Source organism: Cottoperca gobio, chromosome 9, assembly GCF_900634415.1.
Source record: "Cottoperca gobio chromosome 9, fCotGob3.1, whole genome shotgun sequence".
Lineage (NCBI taxonomy): Eukaryota > Metazoa > Chordata > Actinopteri > Perciformes > Bovichtidae > Cottoperca > Cottoperca gobio.
In genome coordinates this window covers 4,491,838-4,503,462 of record NC_041363.1, presented here as the reverse complement: position 1 = coordinate 4,503,462, position 11,625 = coordinate 4,491,838, and the positions used below count along the sequence as shown (strand labels likewise).

The 11,625-nt window shown below is 46.1% G+C and overlaps 1 protein-coding gene across 1 annotated transcript in view; it reads left to right on the top strand.

Annotated features, from left to right (window-relative positions):
* The window catches only part of ncor2 (nuclear receptor corepressor 2), a 78,124-nt gene that overhangs the window by 44,267 nt on the left and 22,232 nt on the right, over positions 1-11,625 (top strand). The window contains 8 exon segments of the mRNA XM_029439017.1: positions 310-482; positions 947-1,040; positions 2,296-2,474; positions 2,943-2,997; positions 3,114-3,212; positions 5,346-5,494; positions 7,278-7,438; positions 8,606-8,668. Of these exon segments, the coding sequence (XP_029294877.1) occupies positions 310-482; positions 947-1,040; positions 2,296-2,474; positions 2,943-2,997; positions 3,114-3,212; positions 5,346-5,494; positions 7,278-7,438; positions 8,606-8,668 (973 nt within the window).

Below are 11,625 nucleotides of genomic sequence, written 5' to 3'. Positions count from 1 at the left end.
AGGCTGGGAAAACGGTGGGCTGTCTTCTGCCAGAGTCGTGCCTCAAGGCCAGACTTTGCCCCCTCTGAACATGTACAGGTTCATGGTGGGACATAACAAAAAAAAGCAGGAAGATTAATGAATATAATTATTGGAAAAGAACCCATGATGTCCTTCCATAACAGGAACTGTTGAATGCTCTGTAATTGTACTTCCACAGACGTAACAGTGCATTAGTTTTGTGTCTTGAGTTCAGAAGATGGAAAGAGATGTGGATATTGAAGCGGAGCTGCAATGGTTTGAGTTCTTCATCTTTCTGTGGTGCTTTAGGAACAGAAGTTTTGCCAGCGCTATGACCAGCTGATGGAAGCCTGGGAGAAGAAGGTGGATCGTATCGAAAGCAACCCGCGGCGCCGAGCCAAGGAGAGCAAGGTGCGGGAGTACTACGAGAAACAGTTCCCAGAGATCCGCAAGCAAAGAGAGCTGCAGGAGCGCATGCAGAGGTGAGGTTACAAGATTACTTTCACAAAGGGTACACGCACATCCAAACCTGATGGGGAGCTGAGCTGAAGGTCAGAAGACCATGAAAAACTAATAAATAGCGTGCACACTGCAGGGCTCGAATGTTCACCTTATCTGAGGCACCGAGGTGACGTTTCAAGCACAACCGCTCCTCATCAGAGTCTGATGGTGCACTGAGTAAGTGAACGTTGGAGCCCTGAAGTGTGCACGCTTTTTATTCATTTTCATTTCGAGATGTTTCCGCTCTTTCACAGCACGCAGTCTGTGATTGTTCAACGCTATAAAAGGCACTTCATCTCTGGAACTGACTTAAAGTGCTTTGATAGGTTGCCTAGTTACTGCTCTCATTATAAAGAGTTGTTTCATTGTACGGTGTAGGTTGCTCAGTTACAGTAACATGTGGGTAGTTTTGAGTGACAGGTCTTCTGTGTTTTTCCTCGTGTAGCCGTGTTGGGCAGAGAGGAGGTGGGCTGGCCTCGTCTGCAGCTCGCAGTGAACATGAGGTCTCCGAGATCATTGATGGAATATCAGAGCACGAGGTAAGCTTTTGCACCTCCTCCTCTGCAACGTTAAGATGTTTTCACACACTTCACATGTCAATAATGGGCTGAAATGTGGTTGTCTGGCTCTAGTACCAGGAACAAAACCCGAAGTCTGGTGGATGAGAGCTCTATAAATATATATATTTGTATGACATGCAAAGATAAATGCCTCAAAACATGTTTTATGATTAATTGTATTAGAGTAGATACATAATTAAGATAAATTAGGTAGCTCATTAGCATCTTTTGGTCCTCCTCATGCAAAAACATACATGCACATACAGTATATGCAGTACATACTAATAAAGATAATAAGAACATCTCATAAAAAACATTCTGCCTTCTGAAATCACTGCAACATAGTTTTGTTTCAGATGCATATGCCACTCAATATCGGCCTATAAGACAGCTGTTATACAGATGATGTTATGTCACTGGAATATTTGTGGTAGCTGAGATAGCACGGCTCGCCAAAGCTAAACACTAGCCCTTTAAGGCCACCACAGCCCAGAGGCAAGCACAGCTGCTTTCCATTGAAATGCTGCCAAAACCTTCATAGTTTGTGGCCGATTTTACTGCCTGTCTTCTCATTCCTCATTCCTCCATTTATAACACGTGTAGTCGACACATAGCATGAGCTGGTGGCGCAACGGTAATTATTGTCCGTGTACTCGTCATGCCAGGTTGTCGTAAGAATCATAGTTCAAACATTTAACGTCCAGTTGAAACCAAATATGCCTCTCCATAAGAAATGCAAAGACGAGACCTCCCCCACATAAATGTCTGGCTTAGGCTTGAGGTGTCGGACTCTCACGATGTCAGCGTGGAGGATAGCGACGCTCCGACGGCACACAACTAGTCACACATTAGACCTGTTCCTCTCATGGCAGTCTGGTCCCACTAAGCTGAGCACTGTGTCCAATTGGGTTGTCTCGTCTAATCTCAAGACATGCTTCCTACCTCCTCAAGATAGCACAGCATCTTTTCTTTACTCCCCTCCCCCTCATAACCTCAGACATTATCTCGTGTTGTAAGATGTTGTAAAGTGACAAGAAAGTGAGAGTTTGCCACGGCACATGCCTTAACCTGCTGAGCCATTGAAACTCGCATAACTTCCTCTGCAGTCTTCTTAAACCTCGACAGGGGCAGGCTTCCTATAGCGCATGTCAATATAAGCACCGTGTTGTCAGATAGCTTCCCTCTCGAGACCAACGCACTCACTCCAGGATGTCGCTTTCTGTGTGTATGTCAGAACACAGAGAAGCAAATGCGGCAGCTGGCGGTCATCCCTCCGATGCTGTTTGACGCCGAGCAGCAACGCATCAAGTTCATCAACATGAATGGATTGATGGATGACCCCATGAAGGTGTACAAGGACCGGCAGGTTATGAACATGTGGAGCGAGCAGGAGAAGGACATTTTCAGAGAGAAGTAAGTACAACACTTCAGTAAAGTCGTGATGGCAGACAGTATCTCCTTTTTATGTCTCATTTTGTTGACAAAGTGCTCGTTATTTTTACAGCAAGATGAAGTGTGTCTTCGTCTCCCTGTAAAATCTGTGTGACTGATTAAAAAAAGGGTCAGTAAGGAAGTGAATCTTCCCCTTTCGTGAGAAACAAGAGGCGGCGTTTCAAGCTGCCTATAGGGTTAGGGAATCAGTGACTCCTATTTGATCCAAAGACATACAGTAACACATTTGACCACTAGTGATCTGGTGTCATTTTGTTATTGTCATAGTGTTCCTCTGAGATCAGAGTTTTGTTATTGACTTTCCCTGCGTCAGCGCGGACGTCACCTCCTCTGTTATTCTGTGATCGACTTCTTTTTGAGTTCTTCAGCCAATGATCTTCAGTCCTTCTATCAGCAGGTTGCTAACGTTTCTTTGTCCCGTGTCCTCAGGTTCATCCAGCACCCAAAAAACTTTGGTCTGATTGCGTCGTTTCTGGAGAGAAAGGTAATCATTCTTTTTCTTCGTTCTTTTTCTTTTTTTCTGGGTAATCCAATCTTCTCAGGAAATGATTTAAAAAACAAACAAAAAAACAACAAAAAAACATTTCTTTCATGTTTCAGACGGTGGCGGAGTGTGTGCTCTTTTACTACCTGACCAAAAAGAATGAGAACTATAAGAACATAGTGCGGAGGAACTACAGACGCAGAGGGAGAAGCCAGGTATCCTCACCTTTTTTATACAAAGAGTTAAAAAGATGCTTTACATCAAGGGGCAACTGCAAACAAGCTTTGTTGGCCTTTTTTCTTTTTTTCAAGGAGTCTCCTTTTGCTAAGCAACCAAGAAGTCCGCTCGACACTTCGCTAACTAGCTAACCATCCGCGAGTTGGCGTTACGCTCCACTCTCTGGAACAACCACACTACTAACTTTCCCTCTTCTCTTGTGTACGGTGGATGTAACTTAAGAAAGACCAGCCTCTGGCTTTATCCAGTTGGTCAGCAGAGATATTCCCCCCCCCCCCCCCCCCCCCCGTGTTGAGTTGAATATGTTTTTGACTTTGGTCATCGCATAGCACACAAAGGAGATGAGATATCTGGCATCGGAAGGATTTAAACTGTTTGAAACTCCTGGAAGTGGGGGCATTGTCCCGTGTCTACGGATCGCACTGCCAGCACTGAAGCTATATATGTCTAAGTCTGAGCCACAGAACTCCCAGGATGAAGAGTTCAGAAAACGCCAAAGGTCACACAGTTGTGCTTCATCACATCAACAGCTTTTTATTTTATTTTAAACACAGGTCATTTTTATTACAAATGAGCTCCCAGTTATGACTTCAGATCACATGATAGCTGGTAAACTTCATGGTGGCGTGCGCTAAGAAAATGGCACATTCATTTACTCACTCCCTTTTCCTGCCGGTACGAGGATGGTGTCTCCTCATCTGACCTGAAGAAACCTGCGCTCATTACCCAGCTGTTTGCTCCACATCTCTGGGGTAGCAGCTCGCACTAAAAGCTTGCAGTCACAGAGGGAAGTAGCTGCAGAGGGGGGGGGACAGAAAGTGCGGGGCTATATGTCAGAATGACTGAAGATGCTGTGAGAGATGATGTTTGGGTTAGTGGTGAGATAAGGGTTAGGTAATAGCATAATGCAAATGTGCTGCCACAGTGCTGCAGTGGAGTGGCTCTGTGTTTCCTTTAACTACACTTTCTGTATCAGCCCCTGGATCAGCTTGGCATATAAATATATATTTAGACGCAGTGCTAACACATCTCTACAGAGTGGATAGAGATTATTAGGCTAAAGATGTGTCTGGGGGAAGGAAAATGTATCAGATCGAGAATAAGTTGATTTCAAAGGAGGGACAGGACATTAGTGATGATGTGCGAATGGAGATAAAGGTGGCCTCTGTAAATAAAAGGTGTATTTTGCTCTTGCTGTTCTCCCGAATCTTCCTCTACTCTCCCTCTGTTTCACCCCCCCCCCCCCCCCCCTGCCTTTCATTTTCTAACTCTCTTTCTCCTTTTCTGTCTCAATTTGTGTCGTCTTATGCTCCCCTGCCAGGAACCACACATAGTGTGTCTTTTTATAGAGCAGACATGGAGATCATCAAAAGTTCATATTCTTTGGGAGCAACTGCAAATCCATAAAGTAGATTATAAGTACTGATCAGTTTCAGTATGTCTGCTTAGTGAATATTAGCAGTGTTTAAAGTGTTCTGGTCAGACCGCATGTCTGTACAAATCTGAACTCTAACCCTAAAAGCCCAGACAGACAGGAAATTGGTAAGGAAGTGGTTCTGGGTGCTTAAAGAGTATCTCTCTTGACTTTCGTATCCTGTTTTGTTTTGTCGATACAGAAAATTAATAGGATTTATTTTAGGTTACGAACTAATCTGTAGTTAAAACAAGGGAAACAAAGTCTTCTGAAATGTCAAAGATAAAAATAATGAAATTGTTCTTGTTTTTGCGAACAGCATGACGTGGGTTGTTGTGTCATCTCATCGAAAAAGTCATACCGTGTGCAGCTGTGTACATGTGTCTGAATAATGTTTTAGATATGGGATCCGACACAGGAAGTGCTTCCTCGCTCGCTGTTTGCAAACAGGCAGAACACGTATGTGGTTGAATGAGATTGTTGAACTATTGGAAGAGGGTAACTCGCTTTCTATGCTGAGCAAAATTGAAATACTATGCAAGGTTAGAATTCTGCGTCCACACATTGAAGTGCATGTGTCTTGAGGTGTACAGGTTACAGGAGAGGTCAGGGAGTTTGTTGGCAAGTGTGTGTGTCCAGTTACCTGGGATTATCTTTGTAACTGAGTGCCTTGTTGTTTGCTTCTCCCTCATCTCAGCACGGCCCGCAGCAGCAGCAGCAACAGCAGCAGCAGCAAGTGCACCGGGGCAGCCAGGAGGAGAAGGAGAAGGAGGAGAAAGAGAAGGAGAAGGAGGGAGAGAGGGATGAAGAAAAAAATGAAGCCGAAGACAAGGAAGATGGAATGAAGTGAGTCCTTTTTTTTTAAATTATTTTTAATAGGGACTAAATATTCCATGCCAGACGGGACGTATATATGCACCCACAGAACAGCATCTGACGTTCTGCAGAGTTTCTCTTTCACTCAACGGGATACAAACATCAGAGTTCCTTCAACGAGTTCGCCGGTTAGACTTTTTAGTTGCCATCTTTGCGTTAACGACCCTTCTTCTTCTTCACCCTTCGTCGTATGGCAACGTCATCAACACGCCCGCTCGCTGTGAAATCTCTGGACAATGAGCGGCTCTATTCTCAACGGGGACAAGTCAGACTTTGTACCAGGGAGCTTGATTCTGACATTTGCGTTCTCACACACATCTCCTCAGGGTCATGACTCGATAACTTCAGGGCACGTCAGTGTAAACATTTTTGCCACATTGTATGAGCCTGAACTCGTACGGCTGCGACACTCTTCTCACTTTCCCCATTTGTCCAACACACAATTGTAGAATTTTTCCAGATCAGGCTTCAGCAAATGGAGTATTTTTTGGCTAAGGGAAGCGGATCTGGAAATCCAATCATTCTGTAACCCTTGAGCTCTATCTCCCTCACCTCCAGCCAGACTTTCCACCTACTGCAAATTCAAGCGTCCAATTCGTTCCTATTAAAACAGCTGTTTTCCTGTTTATGCTTCTCCCCTTCCCAATAGGATGTGTCATTCTCTTTTTTTATTCTGTGCTTATTTTGTTAGTCTGGGGGATTCTTTGGTGAGGAAAATAAGCAGTATGATTAACCTCGCTGTAAATTTCAATGTCAGTGTGTAAGGAGTGTGTGCAGTTGCAGCGGTGGAGCAGGGGGGGGGGGGGGGGGAGGTTTTAGGCACAGTGCCAGCAAAGGATGCAAAACAACAGATGGAAGACCACTGCTTTCTGGTGCCTGCAAATAAATCAATGATCACAATAGTCTATATCTGTATTCATGCACTATATTATGTCAACTCAGGCTGTACACTAGTTTCAAGTAATAGCAGGTCATGTATATTAACAGCTGTGTCGGACTAGAGGATGATGATGAAGCGTTGCCTTCTGCCTCCCTGCTCTGTGGCGAGGCCAGGGGACTCTGTGACTCCCAGTACACCCTGCTTGCCTGCCTGTCCCTGGCACAGCTGGCTCACCTATATTTAGAGAGCCACAGGCTCCCCTCAGGAAGATTAATGGTGCTTGGGGAAGATGAATGGAGGTGCAGTGGGTTCAAACTCAGTGGCTGTCTCCTGGCACGCCATTGTGCTGACACTCGATAAATTATCTTGGAAAGGAAAAGCATTGTCTCTATACATGTTTACAATTTGTCTTTCAAGTATGTAGAAGCTAAACCTCATCAGGGGCATGATGGTGATGAACGAAGTATGTTTGAATTACATTTGTGGGACTAACTGAATAGCAGCATGGCCCATGTTTGCGTCTCAGGATAGATTGCATTGCTATTATTTCATTAGTGAGATTTATCTCGTTTTTTACGATTACAATATGATATATCTTTGGGATTTTGATATCCCACAATGCACCTTGCAGCCTGTACGTGTTGTACTGAGCTGGACGATGGTATGTACATCCACATCAGTTTACAGCGGTAACTAAAGAACTTCTCATACATCATTGATATTTGGCTGTCCGTTGTCTGCAGACACTTTGGTGTCCTGCAATGCTGCCGAACAATACGGGTACTGTGTATACGGCTTTAATCTTGTATCGGTGACCCGTCGTATTGTGTACACGTTCTCTTGTGACCCTGTGTTGACATTTCTCAAACACAGGGACGACACCTCTGGAGAAGATGCGGAGGACAAAGAGCCTACTGTTGCTTTCAAGGGTCGACGCACAGCCAACAGCCAGGGGCGACGCAAGGGCCGCATCACCCGCTCGATGACCAGTGAAGTGGAGGAGACAACCACACCGCCACTCAACAATGAGCTTGGTCAGTCTCTGCTGTGCTGGCACATTAGGGCCAATTTGCTCCTCTGTCCAGTGTTTGTGTTTATTTACATTCAAATGCATTTAACATGCGGCTGCAGGCACGTTGCATACTGTGATTGGAGAGGCTGATGTGGGTAACTGTGCGTCAAATCACAGTTAAGCCACTAATTAAGACATTAATTAAAACATTAAGATAATAAGATGGCCAAACGCAATAATGGATACAAATAAGTTTACACCCGTCAGGAGCAATTTACAGCTTAGGTATGTAGATATGTATTTCACTAACATCACACAAGATTGTCACCTTTGATCTAGTTGTGGCCTCCTGTCCCACACCACAAGAGTGCACTGTTGTTCCTTTTGTCTTCATTCACTTGTTCACAATTAGTCTTGCACTCACTTTTTGCCGGAAGTGACACTCGTGTACGGCACAATAAGAAATGAAAACGATGGAAATGTGTGCCTACATGAGATGTAGTTTAAATCCCATCTGTTTGCAAAAGACAAAAGTATTCAGTGTGTCAGCAGTGTCCCCCCCCGCTTAGCTGTTTGTTTCCTCACAGATGGTAAGTCAGCCATGCACACGCGAACACTCGCTGCAGGCTATCAGGGATTTTTGATGTTTCAGCAATTGTGTGTATATGCTGCAGCCGCTCCTGCAGCACAGGTTTCGTCGCAGGGAATCCCCAGGTGACTCGGGCTGTAGGGGCTCTCATCAGCAGCCACCCTCGGCCACTGTTTGTTCCCTTGCTGGCAGCAATGCTTGCTGGCCCACAGTGCCCTTCACAGGTCCATATAGAGGACACAGAAGCACAGGCTCTCACTCCGCTGTCTGCCAGGCAGGGCCAGGGTCAGCCTGTACAGGGAAAGAAGCCAGTTGTTATGTCTATAATCATTAACTGACTTCTCTCCTTGGATTTCCTGCTTCCTCCATCTAAAACAAACAGTCCCTAGCGACCCATGCTGTAGTGCTTCACTGGCAAGCAGCGCAAGCTACCCTGCCCCCCACCCTCTTATTCAGTTTTCTTCTCTAATCTCTCTCCTTCCTTTTCTCTTGTCAGTCACTCCCTAACTGACTTTGTGACAACTGCCCACTCCCCCCCCCCCTCCCTCCCTCCCTCCTCCCGCCTTCTCTAACTTGGTGGTTCTCTATTTATTTCAACAGCCAATCTGGAAATGAATGAGAGCTCTCGCTGGACTGAAGAAGAGATGGAAACTGCCAAAAAAGGTAATACAGTAAACCTTTCTTCGCTCTATTAAAGTATAACTTAATTCCAGTTGTTGTGTATATAAGGAAGAACACTAGCAGCAGCCCAAGCACTGTATTTTCTATTATTTTGTGAAAGCATAGACAAGTGATGCGGTTGTGACTTCCTGTTAGTGAGGCAGCAACTGCCACGTGCTGCTAGGTTGTGTCTATGCGTGCGTTTGTCAGTCTGCTTGGACTGGATCTGTTGCTCTTTGGAGCCGTTTTCTCTCTCTGGGTCAATGCAACCTATCTCTTTATCAAGCAGGCTGTAAAGTCTGCCTCTTATCAGCCAGCCCCTGAAATTGCAGCAGTCATTAACTCAACCTGTTTATTGTCTCTGACTGAAGATTACCCAGAGGCCCCTTGGCTGATTCACAGAGGTCACTGACATTCTGCCCATTTTCCTAGCACCAGCGCTCTGTTTGAGTGTGTGTGTGTGTGTGTGTGAGTGAGTGAGGGTGTGTGTGTGTGTGACTGTTTGTGCAGTCCATGAGTCTCAGTTACTGATATAATGAGCTCCTCCCCGTCAGTGGTTTCTAATGTGTATTACTCTTTGGGTAGTGATTCCCCGCTGATCTGTTTCATCAGATTGACGTTTTGATTCTTAAATTAGTCAGCTGTGTATTTTTCTAGATGAGTTTTAAAGTCTTGATCTTAGCTTAGTCCCATCTTTGTACTGTCGAGACCCGCTTCATGTACTTGACTAGGCAGCTGCTTTGTGGCCATTTGTAGATGATGTGTCATCGTGCTTTGTGTGACTTTCAGTTCTGCTTCTGACAAACTTAACCTGTCCTCCCTTGCAATCAACAGTAGATGAACTGCATTTTACAAGCAGCTCTCAGCAGCTTGCGTGTGAAATTGAAACCACATTTGGTCATCATTTATCACATCCGCCTCATGCTGTGTGTGTGTGTGTGTCTGGTGTCTCCTGCAATTTGGGGTTTGTGTTTGCATCTAGTTTTGTGTTAAGGGGTTATTTTGTGATAACTGGCGCTGGCCTGGCTTGAACACAGTCCTGTGTAGTAATCCTGGTTAATGTCTTCAGTTCCATTCTCCTGCAGTGGGATTAGTGGGGCTCTCCATCCCAGAGGATTAGCCTGGCAGCTTGGTGGGAGCTGTGCTTCTATGAAGGGCTTATGTAACCACAACCACAGAGCCACAGCTACAGTCCTGAGGGCCGAAGAGGAGGAGCTGCTCTTGCCGTTTTTCATCAGTTCTAACAACAACCCCCACACCTGCCAAAAGGGATTCCCCTTCCAAGAACTCAGACACTCAAAAGATCACAACCACACCCCTCCATTTCCTCATAGTATTAAATAAGATTGTCAAGGTGTTCTGCCCTGCAGGTGCTTGACATGTATATGTTTTACAAAGGCTTAGGTGTGCCGATGCTAATGTGTTTATCCCCTCAAGCTAAACAGATCTGAATAATGGCATTTATAGTGCCTGGCAGGGCATCGGCATTCCAGCCAGCGCTGCCTTCAAGGATGGCATGGCCACACTCGAAGACAGATCACTCTTGTCTTCACTGCTTGTAAAGACTGGTACCTAATACAAGGGACGGCCAGTATTTGTAAAGCCTCAAACCCACCAGTTCTGCCTGGCTGTGTGTGTGTGTGTGTGTGTGTGTGTGTGTGTGTGTGTGTGTGTGTGTGTGTGTGTGTGCAAAATATGTGCAGAAAAAGGTTGTGTCTGTGCACTTGGTTCAAGCTATGTGTGTGTGTGTGTGTTTGCATGTGCACCCTTCTTGGCTGGCGTTTATGTAAGTGCACTAATCTGGCAGGCTTTGCTTGGGTGCAGGCAGTCAGGCAGCTGAATAATGGCCCCTGCTCTGCTTTCTGGAAGAACCCATTTAAAGGAGCAGCAGGTAGAGAATGCCATATTTTTTTTTTCCCCCTGTATTTCTCCTGCACTGTTGCTCTATCTCCGTCTCTCGTTCTGTCCGTCTCCCTCGGATGGGAGATGGCAACGGCCCAGATTGGCAAGAGCTGTGGAAGATTTGGCAAGCGCCTCTTTCCCCCACTCACTTTGTCTCTCAACTCACTCTGTGTTGTTATAGACTGGAGAGAGGTCACATTCAAGATGAAAAGCAGGTCAGTCAGGAAAAATGTGAAAGCCTTTATGCTTTCTCATGGTATCAACATCAACCCCCCCTCCTCTCCTTTCTCCCCCCTCCCCTCCTGTCTCCCCCCCTTCCCTCCTGTCTCCCCCCCCCTTCCCTCCTGTCTCCCCCCCCCCTTCCCTCCTGTCTCCCCCCCCCTTCTCTCTTTGCTTACTCTCCACTTCTGTATCCTTTCCTTTCCTCCATTGTCTCTGGCTCAGTGGCTCTGCTCTCTCTCTATATCTTTCCTCTCTCTCCGAGCTGCTCTCTCTCTCTGTTCTCTGTTTACTCTTGGACTGCCTGAGTTTGTGTTTGCGTCTGTGTGCTAGGGTATTAACAAGAGAGACACAGAGAGAGACACAGAGAGAGAGAGAGAGAGAGAGGGTTCGAGTGAGTGTGTGTACTCACTCATGCGTGTGTGTGCGTGTGTGTGTGCGTGTGTGTGTGTGTGCGTGCGGCGGTGCCTGCTGGCAGACTGAGGTAGGGGGAGGGACGGACCGACCGACCGAGAGAGGGAGGGAGGGAAAAAAAAGAGAGATAGAGGAGAGATCAGATGAGGGGAGAGAGAGGCTGAGCACATAGCACCGCCCCACAGTCCCACTTTCCTGTGGAAGTCTTCCCAGACGACCGCCATTGGGGAGAGACACGGCGGAGAAGAACAGACCAGCACTCACCGAAGCACAAGGAGGCAAGAGTGAGAGGAAAAGAAGGGGAGAGGCCAGGAGCATGTGCTGTTTTAGAGCATGTCAACCTGACACCGGCTAAAGTATCAAGCCAGCTGGCAGGAAGAGTGCCGAGTCTGAGCTGTTTTCATCTCCTCTGCCCTGGATCGGAA